At 39.5% G+C, this 13,280-nt stretch overlaps 1 protein-coding gene across 1 annotated transcript; it reads left to right on the top strand.

Moving 5' to 3' along the window:
* The first annotated feature begins 3,651 nt into the window (after window positions 1-3,651).
* On the top strand, window positions 3,652-12,992 carry LOC138982377 (uncharacterized). The gene is made up of 6 exons (XM_070355643.1): window positions 3,652-3,923; window positions 5,241-5,449; window positions 7,021-7,226; window positions 7,949-8,043; window positions 8,426-8,549; window positions 9,174-12,992. The coding sequence occupies exons 1-6, from the start codon at window positions 3,790-3,792 to the stop codon at window positions 9,237-9,239; spliced, it is 834 nt and encodes a 277-aa protein (XP_070211744.1). The 5' UTR covers window positions 3,652-3,789; the 3' UTR covers window positions 9,240-12,992.
* The last annotated feature ends 288 nt before the right edge of the window (window positions 12,993-13,280 follow it).

Genomic DNA, 13,280 nt, shown 5'->3' with positions numbered 1-13,280 from the left:
GATGTTTCTTTTAAGGCACTATATGTGTGTGTGTGTGTGTGTGTGTGTGTGTGTGTGTGTGTGTGTGTGTGTGTGTGTGTGTGTGTGTGTGTGTGTGTGCAAGAATGAGAGATTGTTTGGTAACAATTGTAGTAATTATACATGTATCTCTGTCTTTCTCAGGCAGAAGTGTATATTCACCTACATAACAGTTAACACACACACACACACACCCGCAACAGAAAACTAATCCTACTTCAGTTATTTCAATTTCAATAGGAAGTTTAATTAACACATTAGTTCACTTCCAAGCTGAAATGTCATCCCTTATAGTCCTGACGGGTCAAAGATTGTCAAAAGAATTTAAGTCTTTTTTTCTTCTTTTTTTTTTTTACAGATGAATGAATATATGTGACACCATTAAAGCCATTTTATTAATAAACAAAAAGGGAAAAAAACTTGTAGGTCATTCATTCCCAGACCCAGAGGTCTGGGTTATGCGGAGGCATTTGCCTGTGTGAACGGTGACATTCCGGAACTAATTTTCGGCAAACTTAGTTGTTTGCAGCAATGTATTTCAATTTTTTTTCATTCTTTCTTGAAACTGTTAGTGCATGATGCAAAATTACACTATAATAGGTTATATAATACCAAAAAAAACTATCTCAGATCTCACACGCTAAAAATATGACAAAAAACACGGTAGAGCGACATCCGCAAACCATCTAGCTTCCAGTGTTGTTAGACCGCTACGGTAAGCGCTTAGTGTGCACACTGGAGCAGACGATACAACAAACACAGAGTAAAGCAGACGACACAGTGTTACAGCATGATCAAGGCAGCTACGATTTTATTCCCATACCACTCAGTGATCGCCCACTGAATGACACATGTATTTACTTTTGCTAGAATAGTAATTTTGTAAATCATTCGTTTATGTTATTAGCAACAATCAGTATTTACATTTATTGCAATAATAATTAGCCAGGGGATACACACGTCTCAGTGAAGTCAAAAATCGTGTTGTGTGTTCAATTGGTCAGTTTTGAGATTTTGACATATTTATACCAAATAATCCTTTCTCATTCAGGTTCAACCGATGTTTTTCACATAAAACACTTATTTTATGCAAAATAAAGGTGTTTCAAAACCAACTATGTCAAGAATTTATTTTCATTGTGTGTTGAAATGCCAAAAATGCATTTGTTTGACTGTTAGTTACGCCAAATTCTCCCAACCCCGTTCCGACATGACACATACCGTTGGATTCAGCATTCTCTCCCCTTTCCCGCTGTCATTCTCTCTGTGAATGAGCTGGCCAGTTTTGATTCGGAACCTGGCACAAGCGAGGTTTTACCTCAAACTATGGGGTTGGCATCGTCATATCATTGATGTGGGGACTGGACTTGTGCTTGATTTTGAAGTGCTGTCAAAATTCTGCCAGGCATGTGCACTGAACGACAAAAGGAGGATGACAGAAGTGGAGAGAGCTGAATGGAGGAGAGGCCACAAGCCTAGTTGTGAAACCAACTATGAAGGCTCCTCGAAAGGAATGGAGAAGGAAGCCGCCCTTCGTTTGTGGGGAAGGTCAGTGCGCAGAAACAACATGCGTTATACCAGAATGCTTTCCGATGGTGACTCTGTGGCCTTCAAGGCAGTGGTTGATGCCAACCTCTATCCGGTTGAAAAGCTGGAGTGTGTCAACCACTGCGACAAAAGAATGGGGCCGGCGCTGAGAAAGAAGGCAAAGGAGGAGAAGCTTGGTGGACGTCGTCGTGGCGCCCTGACTGCAAACGCTTGCACCATTCTGCAGTCCTACTACAGGAATACCATCATGAAGAACTTGGGCAAACCTGACAAGATGAAGGAGGCCACCTGGGCATCTTTTTTGCACTGCTCATCCACAGACGACAACCCTCAGCACCAGCAATGTCCAGTACAGGGCCGGACCCAGGGGGGGGTTCCAGGGGTTCCGGAACCCCACCCCTGGAAAAAGCATGTACCTTGCTTTGAGGGTGGTTTTTTTTTATTGTTTTTTTTTTAAATAAATGTTGTGTGTGACTAACAAATTTTATTCAATGTGAAATCCGATGAGAAAAAGGTACCCCCCCCCCCCCCCACCTTCGCTGATTTCCCCCCCCCCAAAAAAAAGGAGGACCCCCCCCCCCCACCTTACAACTCATTTGGTCCGGCCCTGCAGTAGGCGCCGACTCTTCGTGCTTCTTTCAGAAGGCCGTGGCAACTGGACAAGAGCCGCCACCACACAAGGACAATGTGGGGACTCCACTGTCAGCTGACGTGGCCAGAGCAGTCAAACCCATCTATGACAGGATGTCGGACGTTGGTCTCATGGTCAGAATCAAGCATGGCAGAACGCAGAATGCCAACGAATGCGTCAACGGACAGATCTGGGCGCGCTGCCCCAAAACTGTGCATGTGGGCGCCAGTCGGGTGAATGCAGCTGTTGCCTCAGCTGTGTCCCATTTCAATCAGGGATGTTCCCACCTCTCCCATGTGATGAAGCAGTTGGGTGTTACAGCAGCTGAGGGCCTGAAGGACTATCAGGTGAGGCAGGACCGAAGGCGGTGTGACCAAGCTGAACTGGCGGCCCAGCCGGAGAGGAAGCGGTCCCGAAAAGACAAGAAGAGGGCCAGCAAATCCAGGACAGTGCAACAGGAGAGAGAAGGACAGACCTATGGCCCTGCGATGAACTGAGCAGCTTATGGTATTGTAAAGTGTGCACATTTTGGCCATAAAGGAAGGTACTGTGAAGCTTGAATTATTTTTCGTGTTTATCTTGGTTTTTCTCGAAAGTAAAAATTCCGCTAGAATGGTACTCTTTGAAGGCAAATATTTCAGGAATGGTGCATAGTACAGTGCTGAAATTTGGCACACACTTGCAGGAGATCATGTTGATAATGATGACGCATTGGCTTTAGGTTACCTGTATTCATATTTTTATTTTGGGAATTTTCGTTTGGTATTTCTGAGTTTTCGTTCATAACGTATTTTGTCATGTATATATGTGATGCGGGAAAAAAATTCTACAGGAAATTCACAATGACAATGCGTCATCATATTCACCAAGCATTCTAGAAAGCAAGAAAACAAACAGAAATAGTTGAAAGAGTCTGGTATGGCTTGGATTTATTTTTAAAATTTGTGTACGTTTTTGTCAAAATATGGCCGTCAAAGTCAACATTTGCATGCAAAACACTTTTTTTCTGTTTGTCTGTTATTTTGAACCCCTTTTTATACTGTTGTGCTATTTGTAACATTATATACCCCCTAAACAATTTTCCACTATTGTGTGTTGCCTTGTCACCATGTACTTTCTTTCACATTTTGTAGTTTTCTATCCCATGATTCGTAGTTGACAAATACATGTCATTCCATTAATCCTATCCATGTGTTGCATTGTTGTGTAAGATGACTGAGTGTGTGCAAGAAACCACTTTGACCATTCACCTAAAAATTACATGAAGGAACGTCTGGGAACCTGCTGATTTGAATCAGCAAATTTTCTTGTTAGTATCTGTGGTAGTTTTTTGATAATTACTCCACACACACACACACACACACACACACACACATGATGAAGGCTTACTTTTAATCTATAACAACCTTTTACATTGGATAAGATTTATGAAAAATAAAAAATATTGGCACAAAACTTGAGTGTACCCGAGATTGAATGCACTAGCTGTGTTTTGCATTGGTGACCACTGAGCGATCGCGGATGTTGATTCGCAGGTTTGCCAAAACTGCAATGAACCGGAAGCGAACAGTCATGTGACAGCAGCATAAACAATGGCAGACGACGGAGCCGAGTTGGGGCGGCTTGTGTTCTTATTTTCATTTTTGTCCATTGCGCTTGGCACGACAGTTTCTCCGATAGAGCTATGTGGAGCTCCAAATTATGACGTCTGGAACTTGACCTCAAAGTAAGTATCATATCACATTTTACGGTGCGTTGTCCAACAATCGCACACAGTTTGGAGTAAATCACTAAATGATCGCTATGCAAGTTCAAGTTGGATCGCTCCAGTGTCATCTGTTGCATACCGTTATAAAGAGAGAAAAAAATAGAACTTTATTATGTATGCTTAAAGGGGAAGGAGGATGTATTTCGTGAATCTTTGTTGTGACATTGAAACCCGCATGTATGCCTCAATTTTGTTGATTGAACTTATGCAGAAGGATCTATCTTTAAGTCGACCGAAAGTGGGTGCATTCATCATGTGCACTTCCTGCAGGAGTTTTTTTCCTGTATACAGGCAATGCACCCGGGTGCATTTCCTGAAAGAAAGTACGATACCGCTCAATCTCGCGCCAAGCACGTGACTCGCCTCATCATTCCTTCCCATACATATGGCATCGAAAATGCGGTTCGACAGGAGAACTTGATGGATTTTCTCATTCCTTCAATAACAAATGAAACAGTAATTTGAATCTCTTAAAAAAAAAATAAAGAGAGATTGAAACATGAAATTCTGCCAATGTCGCTAAGCATCACCTGACTAGATGTATCATGCAGTGAAAGTCGGCGAAACGCTACCCGGCCTGTGCATTCCCTGTATACAGTAAAAACACCAAAAGGTAGTGCACCTACAGGGCATGCACCCACTTTTGGTTGACTTAGACCCCTTCTGCTGAACTTGTAGGAGTTGAAATAAGGTCGCCATGTACTTTTCTGTTGAGTCAGATGGTGCACTGGATCGATGTACTAAGATACCTTAAATTTAAAATGTTTTGGCTTTTGGGGTGTACTTCCTTTAAAGGGCACCTGTGAGATATGGCATTTAGCTTGACCAGAGTATTTTTGAGGAGTACAATGGAACTGGTCCACCCCCCTCCCCCCTATCAAGACCTCTAAGATTCTGAGAAAATCAGGTCTTTAAAGGGAGGGAATCTTTAAATTGAGATAAATGTACAGCGGTTATGTAAAGAACATCTGAAAAAGTAAGGTCTTTAGAGGGGGGTTCCACTGTAGCACTGAGGCAGAAGAGAGTGTAATATTTGAAGTGCTCAGTCAAGGGAGCTGGGCTTGCTGTATCCATGACATTTTATTACCTCTACAGCTGTTGAATGAACTGCATGGTGCTAATATTTGTCATATACATTTCACATGGGTATCTACAGGTAGTGAGTATTAGATCTTGTTTTGAAAATCAAAACTGAAACAAATGTCCTCATAATAGTGTGCATTTGTGTAGACATAATTATTTGATCATTGGTTTTATTTTCAATTTTCTGCCCAGAATGTGGAAGTTCTCCTCACCAAAAGAGTTCTGCCTTATGCCAAGGACAGAGAACACAACAGTTGATGCATGTGAGATAACCATGGCATTTTGTCAACCAGTCAACATACCCCTCAACTGTGCCAATGCTGCTGTGTGTGAGAGCTACAGCTCCAGCAACGACACTTTTAACCTTGCAACATACGTCAACAATCCCTTCAATACCACAGGTCAGAGGGGGTAGAGTAGACAGTCAGAGTTTGGAAAGTACAACCTATAATATATATGCAATTTTGCTTGAGCCATACAGTGTGATTGCTTGTCTCTCGCCAAAAATCCTGGAACGCCGAAGAAGAAGAAGAAGAAGCTTGTCTCTCTCAAAGGAAACAGCTGCCTAACTCTTAGTAATGAGACTGTTGTGAGATGACCTTTACTGTACTATAGGAATAAAGTGTGGAATGACACCCAGAAGTATAACAAGTCGCGTAAGGCGAAAATACAACATTTAGTCAAGTAGCTGTCGAACTCACAGGATGAAACGGAACGCAATGCACTTTTTCAGCAAGACCGTATCACTCGTAGCATCGTCAGTCCACCGCTCATGGCAAAGGCAGTGAAATTGACAAGAAGAGCGGGGTAGTACTTGCGCTGAGAAGGATAGCACGCTTTTCTGTACCTCTCTTCGTTTTAACTTTCTGAGCGTGTTTTTAATCCAAACATATCATAGAGGATCTATATGTTTTTGGAATCAGGAACCGACAAGGAATAAGATGAAAGTGTTTTTAAATTGATTTCGACAATTTAATGTTGATAATAATTTTTATATTTTTAATTTTCAGAGCTTGTTTTTAATCTAAATATAACATATTTATATGTTTTTGGAATCAGAAAATGATGGAGAATAAGATGAACGTAAATTTGAATCGTTTTATAAAAAAATTAATTTTTTTACAATTTTCAGATTTTTAATGACCAAAGTCATTAATTAATTTTTAAGCCACCAAGCTGAAATGCAGTACCGAAGTCCGGCCTTCGTCGAAGATTACTTGACCAAAATTTCAACCAATTTGGTTGAAAAATGAGAGCGTGACAGTGCCGCCTCAACTTTCACGAAAAGCCGGATATGACGTCATCAAAGACATTTATCAAAAAAAAGAAAAAACTGTTCGGGGATATCAATCCCAGGAACTCTCATGGAAAATTTCATAAAGATCGGTCCAGTAGTTTGGTCTGAATCGCTCTACACACACGCACGCACGCATGCACACACACCACGACCCTCGTTTCGATTCCCCCTCTATGTTAAAACATTTAGTCAAAACTTGACTAAATGTAACAAAAAAAAGAGATATACATATATATATATATTTGTTTTCCATCATGATTTAGTATCCCTGAGAAAAGATTGGAGAGAGCACGAGCATGAGATGAATTAACGCTTTATTGGTCTCAAGAAAGTTGTTTAAAAAAGAAGAAGAACAAAATTAGTAGTGAGAAAATGGATACCAAGCTGTGGGGTAGCACCAATTAAGGACCTTTACTGATAGCCCATTTTGTGAACATCACGGGGCAATGGATATATAGAGACACAACAATCATCGAGCGCAGAAGAAGTTCAAGAAGGTAGTGAGAAAGAAAGAAAAAAAATTAAAAATTCAGAGAACTGTGTAATGTTTCCCATTTAAAACAGACTTTTGGAATTAATAGCGTTTTTGTGCTCTGCTACCCCATTTTGTTAAAAAAGGAATTATGTGATAAGTAACTCTTTTTAGTTATTCTCATTAGTGTTTTGTTTTTGCAGCTCTGCCTATGGGAGAGGGCTTTGGCACAAACTACGGCAGTGGAGAAATATACAACACTACAAATACTACTTGCACCTTGCGTACAGTCATGACCTTTGTCTGCAATGCCTCTGCGTCCTGGGATATAAGTCAGAAGAATGAACCCTTCCTCAGTGTTCCTGTAAAACCCTCCATTAACTTCACGCAAGGACCAAAGTTATGCACTGTAGGTATTCTTTGTTTTCAGATTCATCTTTGTAAAACATACACACGAACAAACAAAACAGAGATCAATGAGTGCAAACATGCTTCCATGATGTTCAGCTGTTGTAGTACTATCAATGATAGTTCAAATATGTGGGTGGTTAGACTTCAATTAAGCCATTTTCTGATGTGAAAGCAGATGAGTTGTTTGATGTTGAATTTTTTTTTCTCTCTTAATAGACGAATTCCGGAAATAACTCTGTCAAGTTTTTATGGGCAGCAAAGGGTTGCCTTTCCTTGGAAAAAAGAGGGCTACCAAACCACATGACAAAATAGGCCAATCCTTATTGAGTTGTGTGTCTTACACGTGTTGGCAACATGTAGCAACACCCCGCTCGCTAGTGATTGGCGTACAATGTTGCGCGGGTTTGTTTGCCCTCTTTATTTTCCCAAGCAAAAATGTTCCGAACATCGTCTATTGTACTTTCTTATTTGTGTCTTTTTATTGAACGTTCCATCAGAGGGGTAGTTAGAGTTTGAAGGATGAAAGGGACATATGACTGCACAGCATTTCTTACACAGAGTTTTGAATGATATTACATTTGTATTAGTATCCATAAGAAAACGCCCTATTTGTTCAATATCTGAAGGTGACAGATTAACACTTCTCACAAAAAAGGGTATGTCAAAAGACCAGTGTGTGTATACATGTATTGCAAAATGCCTAACTTGTATCTGTTACAGTACAGTATCAAGTTTGACTTTGCGGGTGCATGTCCAGTAAGTCCACCAGGGGGACCAGTGAGCCAGCTCAGCGCTGGAAGTGTTCTGTTGCTCATGTGAGTTGACTTTGTATAATTGCTGTTGGTAGAGAGAAATTCAAGTTTTACGTCCTCGTGGCAAAGCCATGTGTGTTTAGGTACATGGTATCAGCCATCTGCACTTACGACAAAATGACTGAGGTCTTTTACTAGGGTGACACAGGGGTGGGAAATGAATACCATCTCTGGGTCTGCACATAAAGTTGACTCGTGTCAATCCCAGCCTGGATTCGAACCAGCAACCCTAGTCCAGTGCTCTACCACCTGAGCTGCCCTGGCCCCAATTGCTGTTGGTAGATCCGACAGTTATTTTTACACCGAAAGAGTACATTGGACTGCTTGTTTCAAGTGATCTTGGTGTATTAATTTAATCATTATAGTTTATTGTTTTGTGTTTCAGATTCTTTGTGTCGCTGATCATGTACTTTGTCCTGGGCTGTTTCATTAATATTGTACGTGGCAAAGTTGGGCAAGACATTATTCCTCATCAAACGTTTTGGACGGCACTGCCAGTTTATATCATGGTAAAGAAATTCTGTGTGTGTGTGTGGATGTTCAAGCTAGTGTCTGTTATCATTGTGACAGGGGAGGCTACCGCTCCTTTCACAGCAGACTCTGCACCCGAGTTGTTGGCCTTTAAGTCAACACCCGTGGTTTGTGGAAATCTGTTTGTGATGGGGTCTGGTAGTTTCCGATTGTCTGTATGTTCATGGAAACCTTCGGGTTTGCATAACAGTTTTTATAGGGCTAAGAAATTAGCCCTAACATTTTCAAACCTGTTTGATTGCACTTCGCTTCCCGAGGTGATCGTAGTGTTTCGGCACTCGGTTACATCATTAACAGTGAGTGACATTGCAGTGAAAATGTTAAAGGAAATGGTCTCTTCTTTTGCTTATTTTTCTCTCACACATGTACATAACTTTTTCTTTGGCAGTGATGTTAGAATTGGTGGGATTATCGTTGCTTCCCACTTGTGAATTACAGATACAGTACTGTACTTTAAATGCACGTTCACAGACACATACTCGCTCTCTCTCTTTAATTGCCCCCACCCCACTCTCTTTTTCTGTCTTTTCCATGCTTTTATATAGATAGTTATTTTCTCTTATAAAACTCACAGCTTTTTCTGATGTTCTTTTTGTCTTCAGGATGGCATTCAGTTTGCCCTGACTTGTGGAGAAAAGAGAACCAGCAGTTCTTATCAAAGCATCTGATACACTTGAACTATGCATGTATTTGTGTTTGTGCTTGCGTACATGCGATTGATTGTGTTAAATGTGTCTGTGTGGGAGGCACTATATTGGTAAAAGGCTGTGAGTGTGTGTGTGGATGTACATTTGTGTGTGGGTTGAATGGGAGAAAATGAGACATGATTTGAAGACCTATGTCACATCCTACCAAAAAAGGGTAACATTTATAGGGCATTTTATAGACAATAAAAAGGGTGATGTGTGCTTGCAGAACTTAAACTTCAGTAGTATATTTGTCCTCAATGCTTCAATTATTTTGAAATTTGAGAAAAAAAAGAAAAAAAAGCTGGCAGGTTAATGCTCAGAATACAAACTGGAAGGTTGTGTTTTGACCATTTTTATTGATAACTGGTCACATCCAATGTTGTCTTTTCCCGCAGTGGGGCACTGCGGTTATGAAATTAAAGGCCCCTCCTGTTTTTGGAACCGCAGGAGCTTTCTAGTTTGCTGTTAGGTAGATTTTTAGTTCCTCTTTCCTGTCATGCTCTCTTTTTCTTCATGAATTCTTTTCTTTTTTCTGCCTTCTTGCTCATTCACCTGTATTTTTTCCAAAAATCTCTTCTCTTGCCGCTTGTCTCGCGATTCATGTATAGTTTAATCTGTTAGTGTTCTGATGTAAGTCCAGCAGTAGATAGGTTAAGCCTATTTTAACATACTGGGAACTGGTAATCTTCCAGTAGGTATTAATTTAGTTTTACTAAAGCCTGCTGGGACACAAGTAATGGGTTAGTGCATTTGTAAACAGGAATCGCTTGACAAGTGGCCCCCTTCATCCCCCCCCTTCCTCATCCTGATATGGCTCTGCGTAGTCGGCTGGACGTTAAGCAACAAATAAACAAACAAACAATGTTGTCTTTTGAAATTTCAAGAAACTTTGTAGTATTGTAGTATTGTGATTCAACCTGTTGTTAGTCCACCTGACAGTAAGTGCATGTTTTGTGTTTACCTTAATTATTTGTGCAATAGTTTTACTGAAAGTGTGTGTGTGTGTGTGTGTGTGTGTGTGTGTGTGTGTGTTTGTTTTATGGGTGGGTTGCTTTCAATCTTGCCATTTTGTTCTGTATATTGTAAAGGTATATAAAAATGTGAGCAAGATTGTTTGCCACTTTATTAGAAGTGAAAGAACAATCATTGTATATTCTGAGAATTTGAAATTCAAGCATCTTGACAGTATAGTGGTGGAATGCTGAAAGTGAATAGAAAGTTCTTTCCTTCATTCCGCCAACAAAAACACCCAGTACATTTTCTTATGAATTCTGCATTTTAAATTTTTTTTATAAAATTGAAGTCTAAATACATGCATATACAAAGTTCTTCTCAGAGCTCTCTTTAAAGGTAAAAGAATATATATACATGTATATAATATATATATATATATTATCAGTAAGAGGTGACTGTGTGTGCATTTATGTGTTTCATGAATGCGAAAACTAAATTCTTGAGGTGCCATAGACTGAATTTTCAAAGTGTAGGTGCAGTCAGAATAATATGTGCCTTACACTCTGAAGATAATACACTCTGAAGATAATACACTCTGAAGATAAACCTGCTTGTTGTTTTCTTGCACAAGTACTTAACCCTGTCATTTTTTGACAGTCGATGATGAATAACTTTGTTCACATGTCATGACATCATGTGCTATTTTGTGGACCAGGTTCCTACTCTGTACATATCGCAAAAAAGGTGTAAAAAACATTTGTGTGAATAAAGTGTAAAATGGAAGGCTTCATATCTGCTTGACAATGATAAAAAGAAGTGTTTTGCCATTTTTTAAATATTTTATTGTTTTTACTGTTTTTGGACGTGAGGTTTATAGAAGTATGTACTTACCTTTATTGAGGCAGTTCTTTATTCTGTAACTTTTTGTAATCCGAAGCTAATATGAAGTCTATGGCACTCATGAAGAGACTCAATAAGTGTCGTTACCGTGCGATTTAAAAAGAATTCTGAAACATGTTCAAAGTTGCAGAATCAAAATAATCTGTATCTTTAAAAACGTTTCGAGGATGGTATGTTTCTGAAAGAATTAGTTCTGATATTTTTAGCACAGCCAAAAGACCACATGATAATGTGACGGTCAAGCTGACACGTGCACAGTGTGATGCGTGGATCCAGAAGCAAAAGTTGGTGTTATTTATGACCCTGTGAAAATCACTAACATCCCACTCTCTGTGCCCAAATATACCTTCGGCCGTAGACTACTTGATTGGCAAAATTATTGTAAAAAAATTAAGACAGTTACAATGGCGACTGCGTTACATTCTGTAGGGAGTACTGCCCTTTTTGCCGGCAACAGCTTGTTGCATATGTTGAGCAATTGAATACTCGATAGATTGTTGATTATGAAACCTAGATTAGCTGTGGTTGTAAACTGTCAACATAATTGTTGAGAGTGATTATGTGTTGATTGGTTCTGTTACTGACGTTACACCACTTGGCGCATCGTTGTTTTGCAAGTGTGTGCCCTTTTCGTTTGTAATATATATATATCAGCCATGTAAATGATTACGCGAGGGGGGTTCTTCTGCGGTGGCCTCGTGTGACAGAATTCAAAAAAGTGGTGTTTATCATTAGAAGACATCAGGTATCATATAGAGGCTTAAAGGCTTTGTAAGCCTTTTCCAAGTCAAATGACTCGTTATTATTTAATTTTCTTGTTTTGTGTTGAGTGCTGAAATTGATGTGTTTGGCAGTAAACAATAGTCATCAGAACCAGCTTGATTTCTGTGCATATGTTTAAAATGTTTACTTTTTGATATGATGCAGAAGTTTTAAAATCCAGAATCATGAGAACAAATTGTCTTGGGACATGCATCGAGCTGTATCACATATGGCTAGCCAGTCATTGAGCAAATTGTCTGATGTGCTTGACAACACCACAGAACACTGACAGCACAACAGAACACACACAAAGACGGATACACTGGAAAATCAGTCTATGGCAAGAAGAGATGTAGGAAGTTGAGGAAGGAGTTTTCTGTGAGTGGTAACGATTGTAATATATTCTTATTATGGGTAAAAAAACCACTGCATCATTCGCAAGTCACTTTGTCCTGTTATCAATTGCCTTTTAGGTTGCATTTGTTGAGTGTACCAATGCATACATAAATAAGTGCCTTCGTTGTTCTTTTATTTGTATAGCATTTCATGACTCTTTTTAGTGCCTTAAAACACATTCAAAACGACTTAACAAAAGTCAAGTTGGTGCTTTTACAAGTGCACACTGTAACCTGGTTCCGAACAACTTTTTGATTTTCATTAAATAGTTCAAGTTTGTTCATTTATTTTTTATACATGCATTTATCACATGCTGGGTTTCATGGCAAATTTTTTGATGTCATTACTGTAACTTGGTTTTTAAAAATTGTCAACTTCAATTAAATAGTTCAAATTTGCAAGTTTATTTTTCTACATGCATTTATGACATGCTGGGTTTCATGACAAATTTTTGATGTGATAACGAGCTTGTGACTTTGAGATGTACATATTTGCTGTTCTGTGATTTCAACGATTGATTAATAAAAGTAAGACACGTCAGGTTTTTATTGTGGTTGCCTTCAAACGAAGGAAATTACCAAAAAAGTATTTTTGTTACACTCTGACTCACTATTTTAAGTTAGAAGTGTTTAAGATTGCCGGTGTTAAAGTGCGCTGAAGAAATGTGGGTTACCTCATTGTGTTTCATCAATGCTGGAATAAAATGTTACATGCATTTACTGTTGTTTGGGGCTTCCAGTGGCAACGACTGTGTATGGTGTCCTATTACCAGATGTGCTGTGTCTTTCCCCTATCCCATCTCCCCCCTTTCCCCGTCGCGATATAACCTTGAATGGTTGAAAACGACGTTAAACAATAAAGAAAGAAAGAAAGATGTGCTGTGTGCTTGTTGTATGCCTTTCAGAAAATACTAACATGTCATGTAATCCCCTTCCTTTCTACATTGTGGTCGATAAAACTACAACTAGACTTCACTTACGCAGGTAAGCTCATCATAATTTTGCAATG

This window comes from Littorina saxatilis, linkage group LG1, assembly GCF_037325665.1.
Source record: "Littorina saxatilis isolate snail1 linkage group LG1, US_GU_Lsax_2.0, whole genome shotgun sequence".
NCBI classification, from domain to species: domain Eukaryota; kingdom Metazoa; phylum Mollusca; class Gastropoda; order Littorinimorpha; family Littorinidae; genus Littorina; species Littorina saxatilis.
This window is presented reverse-complemented; position numbering and strand designations above follow the sequence as displayed.

Coding starts and splice junctions, on each gene's coding strand:
- LOC138982377 (XM_070355643.1), top strand. CDS start 3,790: ATGGCAGACGACGGAGCCGAGTTGGGGCGGCTTGTGTTCTTATTTTCA. Junction 3,924..5,240: donor GTCTGGAACTTGACCTCAAA/GTAAGTATCATA, acceptor TTTTCTGCCCAG/AATGTGGAAGTTCTCCTCAC. Junction 7,227..7,948: donor AAGGACCAAAGTTATGCACT/GTAGGTATTCTT, acceptor TATCTGTTACAG/TACAGTATCAAGTTTGACTT.